The sequence below is a fragment of the Hesperophylax consimilis genome, chromosome 27 (genome assembly GCF_061612785.1).
Source record: "Hesperophylax consimilis isolate HC1 chromosome 27, BYU_Hcon_1.0, whole genome shotgun sequence".
In the NCBI taxonomy this organism is placed as follows: Eukaryota; Metazoa; Arthropoda; class Insecta; order Trichoptera; family Limnephilidae; genus Hesperophylax; species Hesperophylax consimilis.
Genome location: NC_142862.1, coordinates 16,196,764 through 16,223,655, shown reverse-complemented (window position 1 = coordinate 16,223,655; position 26,892 = coordinate 16,196,764). Strand labels below are relative to the sequence as shown.

General features: G+C 33.6%; 1 protein-coding gene across 1 annotated transcript; it reads right to left on the bottom strand.

Moving 5' to 3' along the window:
• Nucleotides 1-398: 398 nt before the first annotated feature.
• Nucleotides 399-25,729, bottom strand: LOC149410657 (putative fatty acyl-CoA reductase CG5065). Its single transcript, XM_089648384.1, has 10 exons — nucleotides 25,579-25,729; nucleotides 19,949-20,330; nucleotides 18,709-18,957; nucleotides 17,539-17,694; nucleotides 17,188-17,290; nucleotides 17,009-17,068; nucleotides 15,915-16,047; nucleotides 7,404-7,643; nucleotides 4,714-4,974; nucleotides 399-4,471 (listed from the first exon to the last, which is right to left on the bottom strand). The coding sequence occupies exons 2-10, from the start codon at nucleotides 20,315-20,317 to the stop codon at nucleotides 4,366-4,368; spliced, it is 1,677 nt and encodes a 558-aa protein (XP_089504510.1). The 5' UTR covers nucleotides 20,318-20,330; nucleotides 25,579-25,729; the 3' UTR covers nucleotides 399-4,365.
• Between the last annotated feature and the right edge of the window lie 1,163 nt (nucleotides 25,730-26,892).

Here is a 26,892-nt window from a genome sequence, read left to right as displayed (position 1 = left end):
TTTTTGTGGCCCAGGCCACAAATAAATAAGCACAAACTCGACAACCAAAATTTACACATCTTCGGATCTACCGGATCTGCCCTGATGATGGACACTGCAACGCTGTCCGAAACGTCGGCTAAAGAAGGAGTTAGCGCAACACGGCATAACACCCCAAAAACAAACAAAAAAAAAACGTAAGGTCATTTCTTTTTTTCTCTAATTTTCTTTTCCTTGTATTATTTGTAATTTGTAATAATAGTTTATTTTTACCTGTGTGTGACCGGATAAGCACTTGTCTATAAATTCATACATTGGGTTTGTGGTTATATCCTTGTTTTCTTTTTTTTTTATATAAAAGTAAGTTTGAAATTGAAATGACATTTGAATAGCTTTTTATTTATTTTTATTTAAGTACATAAAACAGGCATGGTGCCCAAAAAATTACATACATGGAAGTTTAAATACATAATAATAACAACATGAATAAGCTAAATAATATGCAGAAGTAAATGACAAATAAGAATGGGTAAAAGGTAAATACAAATATGTTCATAAACGATTTGTTATTGTCACACCTGTACTGGTGAGACACTGATTAGGTAGGTACAATGTTACTTCTCTTTAAATAAAGGGCTTCATAACAATAAGAGCTTAATATGAATCAGTTCCTTTCGGAGAGCACATTTAATTTCTGAAAACCTTTTAAGTATACAAAATGTGAAAAATATACACCTGGACCAAATGGCTTTTCTTTAAAGTTACAATCTTTTTCATTTGAACCAACTTGGTATGGCAATGAGTAAATTTTTTACACCACGCTCTTTTTTGTCTACGTTTACTTTTCAGACCGCACAAACATGGAACTAAAAAATCAAGCTGTAAAAAACTAAGTTTTTTACTCTAATTTTTTTTACTAATTATATTTTTGTCATTTTAACAAATCATTTACATGCTTCAATAATATATTTTTTATCTACAAAATAATTAGTGGCCATACATCAATTGAATTTATAAGAAATTAAAAACTTGCAGCACAGACACATACAGGGTCTGAGTAAAACGGCGCCTGGCGCAAGTCAAATTTTGGCAACCTTTTGAAAAACTAGTAGACTTCTAGGTAAGTGATCACTGTAATCGATAATATTCGGATGATTTTTATTTTTGGGTGGCGCAGTTTTCATGAAAAATAATCTCAAGAGCAATGATTTAGGACTGTTAGGTGTTAGGTATTATCAGCGCCTGAAAATTCGGCACCCGGAGCGGACTGCTCCATTTGCGCCCGCATTGGGCTGGCACTGAACACAGACACGAGACGAGCAAAATAAATTAATTGACTATTTAGAAATCCACATTCCGTGCACATTCTCATTGGGACTGCCGGGGACTATTGAAATGCACTATCTGGCAGCTCTTCTCTCTTATCTTATTGAACTTTTGTTATTGAAGACTTGGGTTCGAACTTTAAACGCCGTTTTCTCAGGATCCACCATGCCGAAGAGACTGAAATTCTGGATACGTACTATTAATTATGGTCTGAAGTTAAATCAATGACAAAATCTCCAACAACAAGCATTTGTGGAAATATCGTGATTTTTACGGGCACAGATGTAAGACTTGGGTTCGAACTTTAAACACCGTTTTCTCAAGATCTACCATGCCGAAGAGACTGAAATTCTGGATACGTAACATTAATTATGGTCTGAAGTTAAATCAATACATGTAATAATATGCGGAACATTGTGGGGTTTAGACAATACCTCCTAAAGTGTCTCGAGGGTAACGGTTTAGATTCGTTTCATATTAAATTTAGCTTCGTTTAAACCAAAAACGAAGTCATTTTGAGAACCTTGAGCGGAGTAACTATTTGTTACTTATACCAGGGCGGGAAAGTGGTTGGCCACCTCCTCTTGAGAAAAAAACCCAGACTCAAAAGTCCTTGATGTACGGAGCAATTAAGATATTTGGCGAATTACTAAAGGAAATAAAATTACAAGAAGATATAAACAAATTTAAACTCAAATTGCGTAAATTAATATGTGATTGATTCATACTAAAAACAAGTGTTTTTAAAAAGTAAAATATGTACAAGGATTGTATTAGGACACAGGTGACTATGTAAAAACAACACATAAATTAATAAATATTTTTTTTGTAAATAAATGATTTTTGAATAAAAATTACAGGTTTTTGTGGCTGACCTTTTTGCAAATTTATAGAGTCGATGTTTTGTAATCAAGTCGTAAAAATATATTTTCACACGCTTACATTGCCAACGCGGGCTAAACCTTATGAGATACATCAAAATAATGTATATCTAAAAAGTTCCTATAAAAGTCTGCGGTGGTATATGTCTGGTATATCTACTAAGGATAACCCCCAATAACGCCGGGTACACGTCAGCTAGTTATACATATTGATGGAAGAAAATAAGAACATCATTAAGTGTACAGCCGACAGAGGGTTAACATTAAGAAACTTACGAAGTAATAATAAAGTATATATATATACTAACCGTCCAATGACTATGCACAACAGTATGTTATTTCAAATGATCTGCATGAGTTATTATTTTTTGGTAAACTAATGTTTTAGACAAGATTTTTTATGCATAGCACAAAGGATAACAATTATTTTTATAAGCAATAATTATTAGCCTGAAACACTCATCCACATTGAAAAATCTCCTGATAAAAGATACATGACGCCAACGGGACTCCTTTTATCAGGAGATTTTTCAATGTGGATGAGTGTTTCAGGCTAATAATTATTGCTTATAAAAATGATCTGCATGAGGGTAAGTATGTAGTATACTCGTATGTTCCAAGCTGTTAATTAATACCCCATTAATTGAGAGTAACTCGTGTTTAGGGAGGGAGTGTCGTTTTAAGTATTTTACATTAATTTATTTTAGGAATACTACCATACATATAAACTTAAAAATTATGCCCCTCTAAAAAATATTTGTCTAAACTCTAACATTGACATTTTTTCAGATTCACTGCCCAAATTCAAACGTGGCGTCGTGTCAATAATTTAAACTGTTCACATGCATACAGACATACAGACACACATACACACACAAACACACCCTAATATAATACACACACCTATATACTACACACGTCACCTGGTAATTAAGGAATAAACATACTAATTAGCAGACATTACAAGGAAACATATCATAGGTACCCAACATGAAGTATCTTATTCCTGTATATTGTTTCATCTCTATAAATCATGTACTGTTTGTTTCTATAATATAAAATAAAAAATAAAACAAAATAAATTAAAAATGAACATACGCTAAGTGTTGCAAAAAAAAATTCCTAGGTGTATATATACAAATATTTTTAATGCTGATTTTTTATACAATAATATAACAAACAACCAAATTAGTCTGAGGTAAAGTGTATTTTAAGTTTATTCTTAAAATTATCATAATTTCATTTATTTTTGTATTTCTTTAGGGAGTTTGTTAAAACATTTAATGGCTGAGTATGTGTAATGGTGTTGTGCCGTTGTTGTATTGAGTTTAGGGATTATTATTTGTCCCGTGGTTCTCTCGGTTTGGTGCTCAATCAGTCTATTATTAGTTTATCTTTGTGGATTTGAAGTAATGCATTTTTTTGATTGATTCTATTTAATTTTGAAATTATTGGAATAATTCGCGAGTCTAATTGCTTATTTTCAATGTTGTCCTGAAAAGAAATATCATTTTACAAAATAGATCAATTTATCTTTGAAATATTTGTATTATAAACATTGAAATTTCTAAAAAATATTTTTTTAATATCAAACATGAAAATGATAACAAAAAAAACTTCTCGACTCGAAGCGTCCATAATTTTGAAAGATATCAATATTTATAATTATTATTTCCCTTTGTGTAGGAAATTAGTAAGAAAACAGTCAACTCACTTTTTATGCGGTGTATATAATATAAATAATTTTTTAACTTCCAAACGCCAATGAAATTATCCATGTATAAATATTTGACACAAACTGAGAAGAATTACACATTTATCTTTCCAATTACGAACAAATCACATATCTACGCATTATATATAAAAAAGATAAAATATACTTTAAATGTATGGACGCCCCGGTAAGATCTGTCTTTCAGAGCCTCTAATGGAATATGATGTTTGTGGCTAGTAATGTCCTTCCGAGGCCTAAAAGGTTAAAATGCATGAAACATAAATCTTAAATAGGTGAAGTTTTTTCTACAGTTAAGGTTGAACCACAAAATGTTGTCTTTAAGAATATTCTTGTGTATGCTGATTCAAAAATTTGAAGATTTTCCGCTAACAGAAACCGTTTTTTAAATATTTTGTTTAGCCAAGTAGGCCGTACAAAATGGGCTCGTGGGCCGCGGGTTGCTCATCACTTGTTTAGACGGTTTAAGGTTAGTCTCGCACTAAAACGCAGTAATGCTTTGACGAACAAGTATCCGCCGATCAGTTTAATGATTGTGTGCACCCAATATAACCTGAAAAAATAGAAACACCATTAGGTTCAGATACAGAGCAATAAAAGTTGAGGAAATATTACTGACATTGGGATAGGCATTGGAGTAGGGAGTGGGGAGTAGGGAGGAGGTAGGAGATGTTCCCCCTGGTATCAAATAATTATTTATAAAATAAAAGGGATCATAGGGTTCAAATTTACGAATTAGGCTGTCAGACATAAAATCTAATTAAGACAAAATCAAAAAAGGACAAAATAACTTGCTTTCTAATTTTGCCCTTAGCAACCGGCATGGTTTCCAAAGTATCCTTCAGAATGAACTTTCTTATTCCCCTAGTGTAGATGCCGACGTATGCCTCCCAGTGGATCGGCTTCACGTCCGCGAAGAACGTAGAATATTCCTGAGTCGTCTTCAGGTCGTTCACCAGGCAAGCCATGTTGCCGTTTCTGAAGTAGAACTGGTTGGTGGTAAAGAAGCGGAAGTTGTCGATTGCGGTTTTGAAACGTTTTGTTATCTTCATTGATCTGAAATAAAACAATTATATATAAGCAATATTAATAATTGTTAAATAGCAAAAAAACACTAGATAATCGTTAAATATGCGTCCAGGATTCGAGCTTGTGATCTTCCGAAACCACATGCAAAAAGCGAGGGCTTCAATCTACAGATCTAATGTATTTCTTCAATTTCCTCATTACTAAGCTCTATTACTCTGCCAAGGAGCTAATAATAACCTTGTGCCCTTGCGTTTTTTACTGGAGCCAAGCTCCGTTTGGCTCAGAGCCAGGCCTGTTAATGAGTCACGGACACAGATGTTCCGGTGACCACGAGTTTTGCCAGGCTCGAGTTCTCAGTTGTCCAAATTATTTTAGGACACGCTGTAGACAAAGAGTTGATAGTCTCTTTTAGATGCCTAGCTCATTAAATTGATTTTATATTAATTCTTATGGCTCTCCATGGAATCTGAGCAACCTTATCCAGCACCAAAGTTTCTCCAAAATATAGAGAAACTTTAAGGAGAAACTTCAAAATTATCCCAGCGAGTCGTCAAAAGAACACTCTGCAGCGGAGAAGTGTTCTTATTTCTAGGGATTTATGTTCTTCTACCCCTACACCTACACATATTTCTAAATACTACTATATGTTATTATACTGTGACAATTTTACAGATGAAGAAGTTGACCGTGCAAAACATGCACTCTAATGATATAATGATAGGTAACCACCGCCAACGTAAAGATATCCTTGACATCATCAAAAGTATGAAGGAAACTGAAGAGAATGAGTTACCGGTGTTAGTAGCTCGTCAGCTTGACAAGCTACCGATCATCATTACACGGATTCGGAAAGCTGATATTGCCAGTCTCCTCAAAAATATAGCGATTATTAAAAAAGAAATCGAAATAATTAGAAAACAATTCACGCCACCGGCACCCAAGCCGAAATCGTTCAATGTGGATGAACCCGCCAACTCCGTATCTTCTCCCGATGCTGCAATAAATCCATTTGAGAAAGATATTTCTATAATTCTGAGAAATAATCGACATCGTGACATCGCATTCTGTCAGATTTTTTTTCTCGCATTTGTAGCTAGCACAATCGTCATCAGTTACGGACACTTTCTTTCAAGGGAATACAAAACCAACTCCGGTATTCTCCAGGGATCGAACCTAGGACCCCTCTTCTTTTTTCTATTCACTAACAACATTGGCAAGACCATTAACCACTCAAAATATCTCCTTTTTGCTGATGATATAAAACTTTTTAAAGCTATTAAAAATCACATCGATTCCATTCTTCTACAGAATGACCTTGATTTACTTGTCAAATAGTCGAAACTGAACAACTTACTAATATTTCTATTTATTAAACTGACAATTCATGGTGGAATTCCATTATAATATATTATAATAAAACAAATATGAAACTTTTTTTCCAAAATTAAAGTGGAAAAAAGTTTCATATTTGTTTTAATATAATATATTATGAACAACTTACCTTTAGCATCCAGAAATGCAGAGTCGTCAAATTTAAAAGAGCCAAAGATACAAGGGCAGACTGAAAAGTAATGCACCCATGCTTGTAGAGCGCGAACAAAAACAAATAGCAAAATCGGACAAAAAGTACTTTAATTTACAATTATTAAGTTTATAAATCAAATAATTATTTTTCAACATAGTCACCGTTAAGGCTAAAATTTCTCCTAAAGTGTAACAAGTTTTTTCATTCTGTCACTAAAAAATTCTTCCGACTTTTCTCGAATCCAGGACTTGACAGCTGCCTTCACCTCATCCTCCGAGGTGTAATGATTACCCTTGAGGTCTCTCTTGAGTAGAGGAAAAAAAAATTAAAAAAAGATCGGGGGGATAAGGAGAGTGTGAAATTGGTTCGAACTTCGGGTTTCACAGAGCCTTTTCAGTTGCGCGTGAGGTGTGTGGACGAGCGTCGTCATGTTGCAAGATTATTGTAATATTAGCGCCAGACTGCCTCTAAGGTGTTGTGAGAGTCTGTATGTACAGAGAGGAATTTACCGTTCAAGATAATCGGTCACATAAACTCGGTGCGCATCCCAAAAACTTTTTCGCGTGAGGAGAAGACGGATGTCAATATTCAGCGCTTTGTCTTGTCTTGAACCACAGGAAATTTACTTAATCCACTGAAAGAGGTTAACTTATATGTCCCTAAATCCCTTCCATACTCGCGGGAGAACCCATGCACTCACTCTTTTATACTCCGAAAACGAGGACTTCTGCCTATCAGAACTCGCCAATCAACAGAGTGACTTAACTGCTTAACGATTCTGCATTGACCATTGACATTTTTAACGTCACTTATAGATAGTTTAGCAAAAATCTTTTGACGCGTGTCATGTTATTCAAATTGTAACCTTCTCCGTAATATATTGGTGTATAACCGTTTTACAGAGAACATGAATAAATAAATAAATACTTACATAGGCTTTTTCCCTTGTATTCTCAGCAACACGTCGAAGATGAGACTGGGCAGAAAGTGGGTGGTAAGCTCCCAGAAGCGATGCACCGCGGGGCTACTGGTGAACCCGAAGTTGGGGTATAGCTGGACGTATTGGGTGGGACTCTCTTTGGCTTGGTGGACGGTGTGCTTGCCGAGCTCGCCCCATGTCAGTGGGTTCACGGAACTGGAGGTGCAGTTGTAGATGATCGGCTCTGGTGTCCTAAAAATGGATAATGTTTGGTCAACCATATTTTGTGCTTTATTGAGGGCTATAAGTCTATGGATTCCGTCACTCCATTGATGGAAAATCATCCATGGATAATGTGTAGGTGGAATGTTTCGAAAACCCATCATCACCTGGCGGAAAATCAGTCGGGCGCTTTTAGCTTTACCAACATTCGCCTTTCCCATAATTTGAGGAGATGGGGATTTGAGTCGGCGGCGATGGCAAAAACGGTGTCTTTAAATTGTTTTGAACTCGTGTTTGAAAAAAAAATAAGTGAAAAAGACCGAAGTTTCATGAATGCACGATTGTAATTTAAAATAATAAAAATATATGTGAAACTGCACAAGAGTACTAACTGCTCCCAACCGTATGGAGCCAATGAGGCTACGGACTGTATAACCAATCGGGGTATGTTGTGAGGCTGAAGGTAGTGGGAAGAAGGAGATTGGGAAGAGGAAGGTGGGGAAGTACTGAAGTTCAAATCTGGTCACCAAATACAGCCGAAGCCATTTCAAGCAACGTTTCAATTCTCTATGGTGGTCTTACACCAGGGCGATACTGAAAGTATTTTCCTCTCTGTAACTTGCCACAAATATACAAAATATTATTTTAAATGATTAATAATAATAATAATATTTGGATAATTTATATAGCTCAGTTTTCATGAGAAATCACCTCAAGGAGATGATGATGATTCGTAAGAGATGGTTCGTGCCTGGGGTAAGGCCAACTTGGTCAGTTTTAACGTCTCAAAAACCCAAGCGTGTCTGATTTCGGCAAAGAGTGAGATCAATGACTGTCTGGTGCAATTTGATGGGAGCACTCTCCCCAATAAAGACTCCATTGAAATGCTTGGAGTTACTATATCAGACCGGCTCAAGTATCGGGGATCCATATTAGCCCGAGTAAATCAGGCCTCCAAGAAGTTGGGCGTCTCGTACAGGGCTAGGAGATTCTTCAACAGTGACCAGCTGCTGACCCTGTACAAGTCTCAAGTCCGCCCAACTATTGAATTTGGGAGCGACCTTTGGGCTGGTGCCCCAAAATACTTAATAAACCTGCTTGAATCTGTGCAAAGGAGAGCGATCCGTCTGATTGACAATCCGTTGTTAACAGACCGATTGCCTTCTCTAGTGCATAGACGCAATTTAGGCATGCTGTGTCTGTTCTACAGATATTTCAATAGAGCCTGCTCCAAGGAGCTAGCAGCATTGATTGCTGATGCACCGGTGCACGTGCGCGAAACTCGACGGACACGAGCTGAACACCCGTTCACGGTTGACGTTGGCTTCATGAGAACAGGCCGTTTTTACGACTCGTTTTTGTGTAAGTCGGCTCGTATGTGGAACGAGCTACCGGCATCTGTTTTTCCTTCCTCCTATAATCCGAGACTCTTCAAGGCCCGCATTAACAAATCCCTTCCTACAGCCCCTACCTTATTCCGCCTCACAACGCCGCCCAACCGGGTGGTGACATAGTTCCCCTGTCTGTACACTGCACATGCAGGGACGCTCTTGTGAGGTGTCACATAAAAAAATAAAAAAAGGGCGCTCAAATCACGAAACAACACAAAAATAATCAAATAAAATACTATGTATTAGAACTTATTTGCTTTCTTTTTCAAATGGACCATGTTGAACAATAGGAAAATAAATTGGAATAATAATGATGGCTGGCCAAACCAGTCTCGAGATCTAGAAAGAACCGGAGAAAACTGGAGACTTTTGTGAAGAAACAGAAGTGACCAATAGGATTGTCACACCCATCAGAGCCAATACGTGCAAGAACATTTTTGAGGTTAAATGCATATCATACACGTCGCCAGATTTTATGAGCCTTCACATATTTCTCCCCGATCTCCTTTCTAGGTGGATCTAAAAAAGCAACCGTTCAATCCAGTTGCGACAATACTGTTGTTGAGTGAAGACGTCTGCTCTGTGATATTCCACTATTTACTACTTTTAATATTCACAACAATAAATTTGTACCTACTATATTACACTTTGTTTACCAGTGAGCATAAAGTCTGTGGGGTGACCATCTTTAATTTGCCAGTTGAGAGTCACATTATTTTAATTATATACAATGCCTAGCAATCAGAATCTAGTGCAAACTAGATCAAAGGCATTGGATTCTCCATCTAATGAGGATCAATTTAGAAAAATTGTTAAATACATGGACAAAAAAATGGACGATTTTAAGCAAAAAGTTTTTGCCAAAATTGAACTCGAATCGACTACTTTGAAAAAAAATCTTGAATCGGAGATATCCGATATGAGAAAAAGTATTGAATTTATCAGTCGACAATATGATGAAATCACTATTAATATTGGAAACATGATGCAATTAAAAAAAATGTTGATTACTTAGAAAACGCAAATTCTATCAAAGATTTAAAAATTGAAAATTTAGAAATTCGTGTTGCGGAAATGGAACAAAAAAACATAAGCTATAATTGTGCTAAATTGTCTGGGGTAGAAACTTTGATGGGTGAAAATTCTGTGGAAACCGTTGAAAGATTTATAAAACTTGACATTCCGATTAAACCAGGTAGAATCAATAAAGTTTCTCAATATCTTGATAAATCTATCAATAAACCTGGAGCTCAGAGGATGATCATTATTTTCAAAGATGAAAAGTCCCAATCTGAATTTCTTAAGGCACGCAAAAAAATAAAGCAATTGAAGGACTGTAACGTATTCATTGGGAAGTTTTATACTCTTATTCAAAAAACCTTCTTTGGAAAACCAAACAAAAAGCTAAAGAAGCTCAGTTTCAATTTGCATGGTTTCGTAACAATAAAATTTGTGTGAAAAAGAACCCGGAACAATCCTCAAGAGTTCTAATCATTAAACACGCGGATGACTTGAATCAATTGTCTTAATCATCACTCAGAGACTGTCATTATTATTTTTAAAAAAAATTGATGATATTTACAACATAATTGATTTGGCAGACAATAATTAGAAGGTTCACATTCTTGCAAAAAAGTTTTGAGGGATTCAAAATTTTCTTTATTGTGCATGAATATTAGAAGTTTAAGCAAAAATTTTGATGAAACTGTTTCTATGCTTGATTGCATTAATCATCGTCTAGAAGTACTAGTCTTCACAGAAGCTTGGCTGGGCAGTTTGATTAATATGCCTATTATTCCTGAGTATGTAGTCTACAAAACAATTATGAACTATTTGCAAAATGATGGAGTAGCTATCTATATAAAGCAAAACATTCAGGTAACTGTTGAGGAAATTTCTCTCCCCAATGCCAACTGCTTAAAAATACAATTTTCCCATACAATATGTTTAATAGCTATATATCGATCTCCATCTCAGATTAATATAGATAACTTTCTCGATTCATTGGATGAATTGCTTGACTCTGTATCCTTGCAATATAAGGAGTTTATATTATATGGGGACTTAAATATTGATACTCTAGATTTGAAGAACATAAAAACACAAAAATATCTATCACTTCTGGCATTTCATGGTATTAATCCCATCATAAACTCACCAACAAGAGTAACTCCTAACAAATTAAGCTGCATTGATCATATTATGGCGAAATCAAAATTAAAACCACAGGGAGCGGCTTTTAATACTGGCATAACAGACCATTTTGCAATTTTGATGGAGTTTATGAGCTTAACTCTTAAAAATATTTCAAATAGTAATGAAAAACTAAAACTTGTTGTTGACAACAACCTTTTGAAGAACACATTAAAGGAGGAATCCTGGGATACAGTACTATCAATGAACGACGTCAATCTGGCAACAGATAATTTCATTAAATGTTTAAAAACTTTTGTGCAAAGTTGTATATCAGTACAAATTGAGAAACATTACAGAAAATATCTAAAACCATGGATAAATGTTGGAATAATCAAATTCCTCAGAACACGTGATAAATTGCGCAATAAACGTAGAAGATAAATTTATAACAAAGAACTGTTGGAATACTATAAAATATATCGGAATAGGTGTACAAAGATAATACGAACAACAAAACAAGCATACTACAAATGAAAATTGGATGAAGTCAATGGTAACATTAAACAACAGTGGAAGATTATAAAGGAGGCTATCAACCTACAAAAGGAACAAACTACCATAAAAAAAATGAAAATTAATAATATTATCATGTCAGTATCATGCTAACGCTCACAACGGGAGCACGTATAGCAGCAACAATAATGATCGTATCGGGAGCCCGTATCGCAGTACTGTCATTACATCGAACACCCTAACCCATTCATGACGGGGAAGAATTACATATCTTAATAAAAAATGAAGTACAAAAAATTCAAACCGTGACTGATTCGAAAACAAAAAACAACATTAAAAGATTATCGTTGAACTGGATAATGAAGTAAAATCAGAAACATCAAAAATGAAAGAAAAAATAATAAAACTTCAAGACAAATTAATAGAACGTAACGACCTACTGGTAGATAAAATTGAAAAAATTATCGATAAAAATACTAAGGCACCATCCTATGCCCAGATGACCAAAGAAAAAAAACATTGGACAAACGAACCTAATTATGCCATTCTTATATCGGCAGAAGACAAAAAAACTTCGGAAGAAATTGAAAAATGCATTTCTGAATCCATATCAGCTTCGAAATTAGGGATTGGAATAAACAGCTTAAAAAAAACAACAAAAAACCGGATTTTGATGACCTGTCCAAAGAAAACGGACGCCGAAACATTGAGAGATGAAATTAATAAAACTGAATTTGGCATAATTGCCAAAAATATTGAAAAAAAGAAACCATGCATGATAATTAAAGGCGTGAGTGCTGAATACAACGAAGAATGCGAAGAAAGTTTCATGAATGACATTATTAGTCAAAATCAAGATATCAAAAATTTGGATCAAATTAAAGTGAAGAAATTAAAAAAAAAACAAGAAGAGTGACAAACTGTGCAATGTTATTATCGAAACAAGTGCCCAAATTCGTAAAGAACTAATTGAGAAACAGCGAATAAATATAGGATTCGTAAGAGCCCATATCGAGGACTGCAACCCTCTGATGCATTGTTACCATTGTCTTGGTTTTGGACACACCTCTATCAAATGCCTTAACAAAATGAATAAACCAAGATGCATGTATTGCAGCGAAGAACATACATTTAAGGATTGCGTGAAAAAGGACAAAACCCCAAGGTGTTTCAACTGTACCAAAACAAATACGATATACAAAACAAATGTAACTACGGACCATAAAGCAAATGATGTTAAATGTACCTACCGAAAAAGAATGATGAATATGGAAATTCAAAAAATTGAATACCAGTAAAAAGAAAATAATAAAAAAACATCAATTAATACATTCGACAAAATGGATGACTTTATTAACATACAACTGGAAAACAGCTTCAAAATCAGTGAATTCAAGAGTCATAGTGCAAAAGAGTGCAACGAAATCATCACAGACAAATTCCTTGGTATAGAAATAATCCACCTTAATATACGTAGCCTTCAAAAAAACATTGAAGAATTTATTCTCAAAATAAATAATCTTCAAGTAAAGCCGGGAGTTATAGTGTTAACGGAAACGTATACAAATAGTGACTCACCACATTACAATTTACACGAATATACTTACATACAAACAAACACTAATGTTAATAAAAACAGTGGAATCGTGGTATGGGTACATAATAAATTTAACATTGTAACAATTTCGGAACACAATATAGACTCAACTGCAAAGAAATTCAACTTAGCAACAACATAATGAATTATTCTTTAATAGCAATATACAGAACCCATGAATCTAATGCTAACGTATTTATTGAACAAAAACCGGCATATAATATCAAAATTCAAAAATAAGAATTGCATAATAACGGGAGATCATAAAATTAAACATGAATACTTAAATTGTATGTAATAAAATACCCGTGAAATTCATGGTCGAAAATCATCCTGTCTAGATCATTTCTGGACAAATATTAACTTAAAGGATCTTCATAAAATTAAAACGATTGTATGGAAAAATAACATTACTTAACTTTAAAGAACATAATACAAATCACTGTACAATAAATTGTTCCACACTACAAATTACAAATAAAATTAAATACTTAGGAATAATAATGGACAAAAACCTAAACTGGAAAGATCAAATCAACCTTACCATTAACAAAATAAGGAAATTAATTTATATTTTTCTAAAACTGCGTAACTTTCTATCATTGGAAAATTTAACTTCAGTCTACTACGCATTAGTACAATCGAATCTCCAATACGGTGTAACAAGTTGGGGATCCGCATACAAAACTAATCTCCTACCAATTGAAATTGTACAGCGGCTGATTGTTAAAATAATATTGAAAAAACCGAGAGATTATCCAACTCAACTTATATTTGAAGAATTTAAAGTACTAAAATTTAATGATCTTATCCGAAAAAACATAATAATTCAAATAATAAAAGAAAAACAAAATCACAGTTTTTCAACTGAAAGACGTACTCGTCAAAAACATATATTTCCAATACAAAAATTTAACACCTCATTTGCACAACATCATTACACATTTCTAGGCAAAAAATACTTTAATAACCTACCTGATAATATCAGAAAAATCGAAGATGACAAAACCCTACTCAAAGCGATCAAAGAACATTTCAATGTAAAAAAATCAAAATAACGAAATTCGTCAAATAAATAATGTAACGTTATACATCGTTAAATTGTACATTGTTGATATACATTTATATTTTTAATGTTCTTAACTCCTTAAATTATTAATAAGAATACTTACATAAATAATGTTCATCTCAATACTCAGCATCTCTTTTAAACACAAGCGTCTGCTTCCATAAAAGAGTAACATCAAAAAATTCAAAAAAAATAATTGTGAAAACTAATTTTTATATATCATTATTGTTAGCAAATATTATTATACATTGTAAACTGTTTAATTATTAAATAAATAAATTACTTCAATGTAAGAGAGTCCAAATATAATTACTAATCATGTAAATAACTTCTTCAGTGACATTGGTCCAAGCTTCGCTAATAATTTGTGCAGTGCTAATAAAACTAGTGAGATGTGTCTTGTGAATGATTTTAAATCTGAACTTCACGTTACAGGGGACAATTTTTATTTTAAACCAACTACCATTTCTGAAGTCACAAATGTGATAAATGATTTAAAAATGTCTTTCACGTGCGGTATTGATTCTTTAAGTGTTATGGTCATGTTATGGTGTATAAAATGCATGTATCCGAATTAGCTGGTCCCATATCTCACATTGTAAATATTAGCTTCGAGAGCGGGATGTTCCAATGGATGGATTGTAATAAAGCTAAAGTAATTCCCCTTTTTAAAGGTGGAGATCATCTAGATGTCAATAATTACAGACCTATATCCTTACTCAATACTATTTCAAAAGTAATAGAGAGATTGGCTAAGTCGAGATTGGTATAATTCTTAGAAACATATAATATACTTTCTAGCAATCAGTTTGGTTTTAGAGAGAATATATAAATTAAATAAAAAGAAGGAATTTTAATAAAAAAAAGTGTACGATTGCTCGACGTTGGGCGCCAGTGAAAAGGTTTTTTTTTATTTAGGAGAAAAAACAGATATTGACAAGAATATACAAAACATCAACTCAAATTTGTAAAGCATCCAAACTATTTCTCACGAATTGACTTAAACAGCAGTTAAAAAAATATTAATAAAAACAAATATTTTGAGTTATAAATAGGGGAAAAATATATACATAAGAATATTACTTTACAAATTTTTCAAAAATAATTTGTCAATTCTTGTAAGGATATTGCGCATTTCTTTCTATTTTCTATATATATAAATAGAAAGTAGTGCGTGTATCAAAAAATAAGTCAGAATCCTTGAGGTTTTGATTCTGATTAAGTGATTCGCACATTCTTCTGATTGGATCCCTGACACCAGCATTTGTACGCGTCCTGCTAATGTGGAATAAGTCGTTAAGCCTTGTTACTCTGGGTGGTACTTTGATGTTTATTAATTTCAGTAAGTCGGGACAGTCAATAACGTTGTTACAAATTTTATACAGAGTCATGAGATCAAGGTATGTTCGCCGGTTAGATAGAGTGGAGACGTTATAACTCGAGAGCATATTTCTGTACCCGCGTTTAGGTGCGCTCATTCTGTAATTGAGGCATCGCAAAAAATTTCCTTTGAATACTTTCAATATTTTCTTTATAGATATCGTAAAGTGGATTCAAAAGTTTTACTTGTAATTGGTATGGTGGTAAAAGTTTACTTGTAATTCGTATGGTGCCAGGCCGCTGCGATGCACGCGTTAACTACCAAGTCCACTGGGATCAGGTCCATGATGCCTTCCGCCCGGCACAGCACACTTCTGATTGTTCCTCTGGATAACTCGGTCATGAGTCCTGAAACAACTTTGATGCTTTAACAATTTTCATGTGTGTGATGAATGAAAAGCATCTATTAAAGTCTCAACAAAATTTGATATATACCTTAATGAAAATGCTGGAAATTTAGTTTTTTGTGCCCAAATTTATTTATTTGTTTACAAATCAACTACCACTCATTGAGTTGCCTGCATTAAACATAAAAAAATCATGTCACCTTGCCATTTTCACGATAGTGGTAAAATGTATCCTCAAATTTTAAACTATTTTACCTAAATATTTCACTTATAGTCTTATTACAAAACTCCATATCTTGTTTTCGTATTTTTATTTTTAATCGCCATCGCATTATTTCATGATTATCAATATGACGATCAGCACCATTTTGTTTATTCGAGTTATGACATTTGAGCAGTTCCATGATATTTTATATTCATTAATACAAAAAGCAAGAAATAACAAGCAACATGTATATTAGAAACACTAGAAAACTAGAAACACTTGTCAAAAACATATCCAACAATTACAAGTTTGGTTAAAAAAGCTTCCTATGGTTTAGTACTAAACTCTACAACAAAATCCCACTATCACAAACACCATGTAATATATTAATAATTTCATTCTTCAGTTCGTCATTTTAATTATATGAAAATAAAATACTTCGTAAGCACAACTGCTCAATCAAAAGGATCGATATGTTTCCAAACCAATGGTTTCTTCGTCAGGTTAAGCATAATAATATTATAATAATTAGAGGTGATAATGAGAAGTGAAGAAAATTTGTATTTTTAAATAATCATACATCGAATTTAATAATTAAAAACATCTCAAATTAAAGACTATCCAACCAGCTTTTGTAAGCATCGCGTGGCACTACAGCTCTTCATTTATTCACCTACATATCATAGCAAGCGACTGACGAACGGGTCGCCATATTTCCAGCCTTAATCTACATAAAATACAATAATGTAAATTTTACCTGTAGGGCCAGAGATATTGTCTACCCAGCCGGGAAATGGTTCTTGGTAAGCAGCAGTAACTGGAAAGAAAAAAAAACCTTGAAAGATTTCTATGAAGCTCTCGTACGATGTGTTATATTATTTTTGCTGTGACTGTAATATAAAAAAATACTGAAATGATTTATTTGTATGCACTTACTAATGGAAGGCCTGAGAATACAAATTGGCAGATCCACTCCATTTTTCAATATTATTTGTTCCGCTAGTGCCTTTGTGACGGTATATGTATTGGCGTGGTGCCCCTGAAAAGAAAAATAATTATTTTCCTCCGCATAAACCTAGAGATGATACCCGTACGAGACAGGTCTGTACAGAATCTGTAACGATAGTGGTCGGACACAACTTGGACAAAATCATCTAGCATAATTCTGGACACGTATGATACAATACATTGTTACAAAAGTTTCAAGACCTCGCTGTGGTCTTTAGCGGTAAACTATTGCGTCGGTTGCTTCTTGTTCTGCAAGACAGATGAGTGTCTATAACGTACCCTGATCTGTGGAGTGATGACGTCCAGCATCTCCTGGGAGAGGTTGGTGGAGCATTGCATTAAGAAGTCGGGGTCAAAGTTCACCGGATAGAACTTTTCCAAGATCTCAACGTTCGTATCCGAGTTGCTGTAGGCGGTGGAAACGTGCACGATGCTCTGGAAACAAATTCAATCTTTATTTTGAAATGTTTTCGATATTCAGATTCTTTAGCTCTCATTGAAAACGACATGGTTTTTAAAACTGTAGCTTTGACAAAAATAAAGATATAAAAACCTGTGCAATGTTAAACTGTCGACCTTTAGGCTGGCCGCATACATACGTTTTTCGTATTCGATTTCCGAATTCGTTTTCCGTATTCGGACATCCGAATGCACGGAATCAGTAGAAAATACATTAACTGCCGCACACGTTCGTTTTAGTTCCGAACGGAACAAATTCCTTACGCACGTTCCGAATGCGAGCCGGCGCGTTCGGAGAAACCGAATGGAAAAAACCTAATGACGTCATGTGGAACGCAGCTATTGCATACAGTTTGTTTGTGCCGACGCAAACGTACGGAAATTTCCGTTCGTAATTCAGTGTTGCCAACGGATCGTGACCTAATATCGCCGTTTCTCATACATAAGGTAGCGTAAAGTAGCCGAATTTGCTGTTAGGTGGGACATGTTTAAAATTGATGTTTTTACGTGAAAAAAAAAATTTCGTGGGGGAGGGCGGTGGCTAGAGAATTTCAAAAAAATAAAATTTGTCCCCAGAAAATAAAAAAAATTCATGGGGGGGTGGCTAGAGAATTTCGGGACATGTTTAAAATTGATGTTTTTGAAGTAGCTTAATTGGCGACCAGTCGCCTTTTAGATTTTTTCGGCGCCGATTCTCGCTCTGAGTAGCCTAAATGGCGATATATCGGCCTTGTTGGCAACACTGGTACTGACGTTTATACATTCCGAATGAAGAAAAACGAACGTTTGCGCTAGTCTCACGGAATTCCGAATACGGAAAACGAATTCGGAAATCGAATACGGAAAACGTATGTATGCGGCCAGCCTTAGTGATGCTATGTGAAGGGTTTGTTTGGGAAAAGGAGGGAGTGAACCTTGGGCCTTGAAAAGACAATGCTGTAGGAGGGAGTGACAAATACAGAGACCGACAAATCATTCTCACCACCATACCTTTATGTTTTTGATTTTGTGGCAAAGGTCTATCATCCTCTTGGAGCCCAGGGTGTTGAGGGTAAGAGCCACGGTGAGGGGCTCGTCGAACCTTACAGTGGCCGCGGAGTGTATCACAATGTTGACCTCCTCCACCAGCTGCATGTGGTCGGCGGGGCTGAGACCCAGCTCTGGTAGCGAAACGTCGCCGTACACCGGCTTTATCTTGCTCAGCCTCTCGGGCCATTCGCTGCGGATTATGTCGAAAATCTAAATCAAACGAACACACTAATGATTTTCATAAATAAAAAGGAAACAAGATGTATTCTTATTTTTTTCATTCAATCTCATTGAACGTGGTCAGAAGTGGGAAGACAAGACAAGAAAAAGTGATAAGATTTGGCAAACAGTCCATTGGCTACGGAAAGGGTACTGTTAATTGGTAAAAACAGAGGCTTCTACTCAAATCTGCCGGACGACTGTGTTTCCAATCACAATACGACACCCTATGACATCATCAAAATTGTTTCATATTTTTGCCATTCAAACCTAAAAAATAACAATTACATTTATTTGGCGGGCAGAAATGTTCAATATAAAACCCACTAAACAAACACGGATTTTCTCAACAGGAATTGGAAGAGAGCTGTTGTACTTATCGTTCCTAATAATAATTGTATATATCAGCCGCACGTTTTGAAATGACCATAATATGGTGGATTCCATAGCGTCTTTGGCAATACGGTTGCCCCGCAAACAGGCGAAATCTGAAATATATGTGTGCTTTTTATTTTGTTTTACATTTACCCCACACAGAAGACCTTGAGGAAAATAATAATAAAAAAATAATCTCTAATAGCCTATGTTGTCTTTGGGGATGCTGTGTGGAGGATCTTTCGGGGGAGAGAAAAGAGTGAACATGAGTCTTGAAGAAACCGATGTTGTATGAGGAAGCAAACACAGAGGCCGGCAAATCGTTCCACGACCTGTTTTCAAGTGTAAAATGTAAACTGTGTATAAATGTTGGGCGCACGTTTGGCGTGTTTTCTGACTTGCACGGGTGCCTAAGGGCATCTTGAAATACCGGTAGAAAATGGACAGCATTCCCACCCGACGCCTGTGCTCTGAAGATTGCATAGTCAAGGGCTTTTTTCAAGTATCTTAACGCTCCAGACCGGAGGTGGTTGCCAAATTCAATAGTGCAGGGTCAATAGTTGTGTATAATTATTGTTCGAATACTATTTATATTGTTTTTAATTACCTGACTTTCCACGAGCGCCTTGTGTCGCTGCTGCAAGTCCTGTCCCCTCTTCTGCCTGAGCAAAACGTAAATAGTCCTAATCTCCTCGCAGGACCTTAGCAGTTTCTCCAGGATGGCCTTTCCCAGGAACCCGGTGCCTCCAGTCAGAAACACGCTGGTCCCGGAGTAGAAATCTCTGACGCTCCCCGGCGACAGGCTCGGGATCCCTTGCCCAAGGTCTGTCCCTCTTGCCCTTTGCACTCCTGGTATTCCTTCATCGCGTTTACTATTAATGATAAAGTTCGGTTCGTCATTCGCTACCGCCTTGGTGGTCTTCATGTTTCTGTCTAGGATTTCATAGTTGCTTTCAAACATGGAATCGTTAGACATTTTTTGTAGATTTCTGCAAAACGATAAGATTAAATTAAACTTTGTTTTAAATGTAGCACAGCGCAATACAACACAGAACAAATTTAAAGGCGTGCTCCTCATTTGTAGTTCAGTTGCAACCTTTAATACCCTAAAATATGGTCGGAATCTTTAACGACGTGTGTGAAGAAGGCGTCTACAAACATATACGACGCACGAATTTGCCCTAGCAAACACATTAAAATAAAGGGGGAATCTTTCCGCAAGTGAAAAGGGTGTGTACAAAAACACAAGTGAAACAAGTGATACGAGCAGGAAACTGGTGACTCTTTACATCACATTTCAAGCCGAGTACCTCGAGTCTGTCGAACGAGATGACCCAGAAAGGTTTATTGTATATTCACCCTTAGAGATAAATAATTGAATCGGAGTTAAGTATAATAAAGTAGTTTCTGAATATCTGGAAAAGTGAAATTTTAGGTATGCACTTCCGTCTTCATCTAATACTGATAAGGTATAGTATAAGGATATATTATACTATGGATAAGGATATATTATAATATGGATAAGGATGTATTGTAATATGGATAAGGATACATTATACTATGGATTAGGATATATTATAATATGGATAAGGATATATTATAATATGGATAAGGATATATTATACTATGGATAAGGACATATTATAATATGGATTAGGATATATTATACTATGGATAAGGACATATTATAATATGGATTAGGATATATTATACTATGGATAAGGACATATTATATTATGGATTAGGATATATTATACTATGGATAAGGACATATTATAATATGGATAAGGATATATTATACAATGGATAAGGACATATTATAATATGGATTAGGATATATTATACTATGGATAAGGATATATTATAATATGGATAAGGATATATTATAATATGGAAAGGATATATTATAATATGGATAAGGATATATTATACTATGGATATGGACATATTATAATATGGATTAGGATATATTATACTATGGATAAGGATAAATTATAATATGGATAAGGATATATTATACAATGGATAAGGACATATTATAATATGGATTAGGATATATTATACTATGGATAAGGATATATTATAATATGGATAAGGATATATTATAATATGGAAAGGATATATTATAATATGGATAAGGATATATTATACTAATGATAAGGATATATTATAATATGGAAAGGATATATTATAATATGGATAAGGATATATTATACTATGGATAAGGATATATTATAATATGGATAAAGATATATTATAATATGGAAAGGATATATTATAATATAGATAAGGATATATTATAATATGGATTAGGATATATTATTATATGGAAAGGATATATTAAAATATGGATAAAGATATATTATAATATGGATAAGGATATATTTAATTTCTCATCACGCAGTAAATCGTAAAGATAAATCAACAACTATGGATATAATATGGATAAGGATGTATTATAATATGGATAAGGATACATTATACTATGGATTAGGATATATTATAATATGGATAAGGATATATTATAATATGGATAAGGATATATTATACTATGGATAAGGACATATTATAATATGGATTAGGATATATTATACTATGGATAAGGACATATTATATTATGGATTAGGATATATTATACTATGGATAAGGACATATTATAATATAGATTAGGATATATTATACTATGGATAAGGACATATTATAATATGGATAAGGATATATTATACAATGGATAAGGACATATTATAATATGGATTAGGATATATTATACTATGGATAAGGATATATTATAATATGGATAAGGATATATTATAATATGGAAAGGATATATTATAATATGGATAAGGATATATTATACTATGGATAAGGACATATTATAATATGGATTAGGATATATTATACTATGGATAAGGATAAATTATAATATGGATTAGGATATATTATACAATGGATAAGGACATATTATAATATGGATTAGGATATATTATACTATGGATAAGGATATATTATAATATGGAAAGGATATATTATAATATTGATAAGGATATATTATACTATGGATAAAGATATATTATAATATGGAAATGATATATTATAATATGGATAAGGATATATTATACTATGGATAAAGATATATTATAATATGGATAAAGATATATTATAATATGGAAAGGATATATTATAATATACATAAGGATATATTATAATATGGATTAGGATATATTATAATATGGAAAGGATATATTAAAATATGGATAAGGATATATTATAATATGGATAAGGATATATTTCATTTCTCATCACGCAGTAAATCGTAAAGATAAATCAACAACTAAAACCCGTGTTGTATAAGATACATTACAAAGTACATTACATGCAGTACAATGATCATTTCAGGATTGTCACTTAATGATATTTTGTATACTGGTCCTAACTTCCAATTTATATTTACACTATCAATTAATTTTCGCTATTCAAATGCATTTACATATAAATGGTAACGGAAAGCCATGGTTAATAAAAAATAAATTACACGAAGACCTTCAACTTTTCTTCAAATTGGATTTCATCAACTCTTCACCATTATTAGCAATGCGAACTAAAAGGCAGCTAGCCAACGATGAGAAAAATCGTTTTCCGAAAGCGGCGAAAGTTGCAATTAATTATTATATGTAAATATAAGTATAAGTGAAGGCGTCAATTTGCTCGCACAGTTGCCACAGTCGCAGCTATAGATTTCTCGGTAATTGTAGCATTTTTGATTGTTTTGATTTGTGTTATGTGCCATGGAGAAGAAAACTATATGTAAAAGAACAATTCTCTCCACAGTAGCCCATTTATTCGATGTGTTAGGTTTGGTTGCTTAGGTAATTTTATATGCCAAATTACTTTTATAAGAGCTGTTGTTAGAAAAAGTCGGAAAGGAAGAGGAACTACCCAAAAATATTGTTTTTATAGTTATTATATGTAATAATTTATTATATGTAATAATTTTTCTTTATTTAATTTAATATACATTTATATATATTTTAAATATATATATATATATATATATATATATATATATATATATATATATATATATTATAAATAAATATAAATATGTAAATTGAGATGTATAACAAGCCTAAAAGAATTTAGATCCAAACTAAAAACTCAATTTTAGACATTCATTTCCATAAATCCGTCATTTTATCCAAATATTGCATTGATTATATATATACTTTTGCAAATAACACATGATTATATGTATACTTTTGCAAATTACACATGATTATATGTATACTTTTCTATAAATCCAGCTAAACCATTGGGCGCATTTTGCACCCGTGTTCTAAAATTAATTAAGAAACACCCTAATATTATAGAACTTACTTCTTCTGGCGCTAGTAAAATTAGAAAGAGTATTTTTTTTGTTTTTTTTTTTTGTTTTTGGGGTGTTATGCCGTGTTGCGCTAACTCCTTCTTTAGCCGACGTTTCGGACAGCGTTGCAGTGTCCATCATCAGGGCAGATCCGGTAGTTTAAACATCACATCTTCGGATCTACCGGATCTGCCCTGATGATGGACACTGCAACGCTGTCCGAAACGTCGGCTAAAGAAGGAGTTAGCGCAACACGGCATAACACCCCAAAAACAAACAACAAAAATGCTTTTGGCCGTGAGAATCTAAAAACTTACAAGAGTATTTTTTGATGTATTTTAAAATGTAAGTATCTTCGCTGTAAGTTTCTACATATGTACAAATCATTCATACAGTCAGTCATTAAGACAGTAGTTATAGGCCTTAGTCGTAAGTCACTAGATATAAGTCTTACATGTAAGTCACTAGTTATTAAAAATTCTAGTTGTAAGCCAGTTGTATTTATTATTTAATAAATATATTTATACAGCGCCCTTGAGGTGAAAACGGCACTATATAAATTAGTCAAATATTTTTACTATTATATATTGTATTATATTTTTCCATATAATGTCAATCGCTTATTTATAAGTTTAATATACAGTTCATCTTATTTCGTTTTGCACTTTAATTCATTATTTTATGTTGAAAATATCTACAATTTCTGTAGATACTTCCGACTACTCCAAGGCAGGGAGAATATTCGCGCAAAGTATATGGAAGTAAGTATGCATTTATTTGCAAAGTCTAAATGGATAGGAAACCTCAATATCAAATCCTGCAATTGTCCTACCTACCCAATCCTAAAATTTTACCATTACCGGTATAATTGTTGTCAACTGTCTTACTTTAAAAGTGACTGTGTACTCATTGGAGATCAGTGTAAATTAGTACCTGAGACAGGGCCCAGAGACTGGCGACTGGCCGTATCGAACCAAAACCTCCAAGATCACAGGGCCGGGATACTCATTCAAAGCAGCCAACTCAAATTCAACTTGTATGGCATTTTACAAAAATTTTACCTTCAATTTATTTTTTCAAATTATTCTAATGTATTAAAAAATTTCAAAATATTTTAGGGAAACTTAAAAAATAAATAAAAATACATTTTTTGGATGTTTCCATACAAGGAGGCTGATTTGATTGAGTGTACCGGCGTAGGAGGTTTTGATTATTAATGAATTTTAACCTTCAGTCTTTTATATGTTAACCTACAATTTCGGAATTTCGGAGTGCTTCCGACATATTTTAATTGTGCTATATATTTCTTATTTTGAAGTTGTCTTAAAAACGAATACCATTTAATAAACTAAATAAAATTAATTTGTATCGAAAAACATGTATATTTTTAAATTATGAAATTTTAATATCAAATATGAAAATGTTAACAAAAAAAAATATCTCGAAATATTATGACTCGAAACTGATTTTTTGAAAACACATTCCTTGTGTATAGGGAAAAAGTTTATATAAAACTTTCGCTTCACTTTTCATGAAGTTTATAGAATAAAAAAATTATATACGTATAATTTTTAAATTTGTGGACGAAAAAATCCCGTCATAATTTACTCTTTTACAATTTTTAGAATTTTATCCATGTGATCAAATATAAATATTTGAGACACACCGAGAAGAATAATTATTTATCTTTTTGATGACAAACAAATCACATATCTCCGCATTAAGGAAAAGAAATACTTTAATAATGTTTGGACTCCCTGTTCAGATCTGTCTCTCAGACGTTCTTATGTAATATGATATTTATGGCTAGTAATTTTCTTCCGAGGTTCGAAGGATTAAAAAGAATAAGCCTTGTAAATGATTAAAATATGTACCACGACTAAGCAATTCCAGTTATTTTCACATCAAAATTCACAACACTTTGAGTCCGTTTCGATTTTTTAAAAAGCAGCACTAAAAAACTAATAGCACAACAATTTTAATAAAAGTCCAACGTTCGATGAGTAGTGTACTACCGAGGTGAACTTATGCTAACATTCATCTAATACAATAATGTAGGTACGGGCATTTATATTGCTGAGAAATTCGTTTTTTAACCTTTTTTTATCACATTTTTTTTAATTAAAAAGACGTTTTTCATTTAAAAACACAACTTTTAAATATTAATTCCCAGTAAGGCAAGAACGGTAAAAAGAGTATTCTCTCTTTGTAAATATGTCTTATAAAATAAAATACTTTCAACGTAATATCACGCTGCTAAAGGTTGAACAATTGAACATGTCCGAAGATGATATAAATACGAGGCCGGAATAAGTACCTCTCCATATGTCAGCCCGAGTGGTTCGCTTCTTTTGGTGACTTAGCACGGACGCCCGGGTTCATGGGGAGAGATTTGACAAGGTACTGCTGCGTGGCGGGCCGGATAGGGAGAGGCCCGATGAGGGAGTTACTTTGACCATTCCTGCCGGACAGTCTCGACTCATCGACGGATGGATTTATAAGTCCGTCATTCCTGACACACCTTTATCCTTCTCAGAACTTTCTTTCCTTCTTTACATTATTTATATATGTATCTATACGCGGTGTCTGGAAACTCGTGGTATTAACGGGAAACTGGTTAATCTAAGTCGCGTAGGGAATATTATCATTTACTTTTTTTAACGATCTGAGCATTACGATTTCAATTTTTGTTTTCCTTTCTTTCGGCAAAACTTTTGGAGCATGGCCAATTGCCGATGCATTTTAAATGAAATTAAACAGCTGATTTAAATCCCTCAGCAACCAATTTTTTCAAATTTGACTTAAAAGTTTCATCTTTTTTACGGGTTTTTTTCGTATCTATATAAGTAGTCACCCACGTCATACGCTGCTTATCTATTTTATAATTATTTAAGTGATGAGATTGTGGAAATTATGAACATCCTTCGATTTTTTTCAATAAGTTCTGTGCGTCGTAACTCGTTGATTTTGAACCCCGGACCGTCTAGTTCTGGTATGTTGTATACTTGCTTCCAATGACAGCCAAAGTTCTACATAGTTATTATTTTTATTTCTTTTTTATAATTTGTTTATGTTTGAAGATATAATATTATTTCCGGAGAGTATGTTACAAAATTGATACTACTCAAGTAATCTGCATTATTTGTCCGAATTATTAATGTTCTCTAAACAAACGGATTCAATCTGTA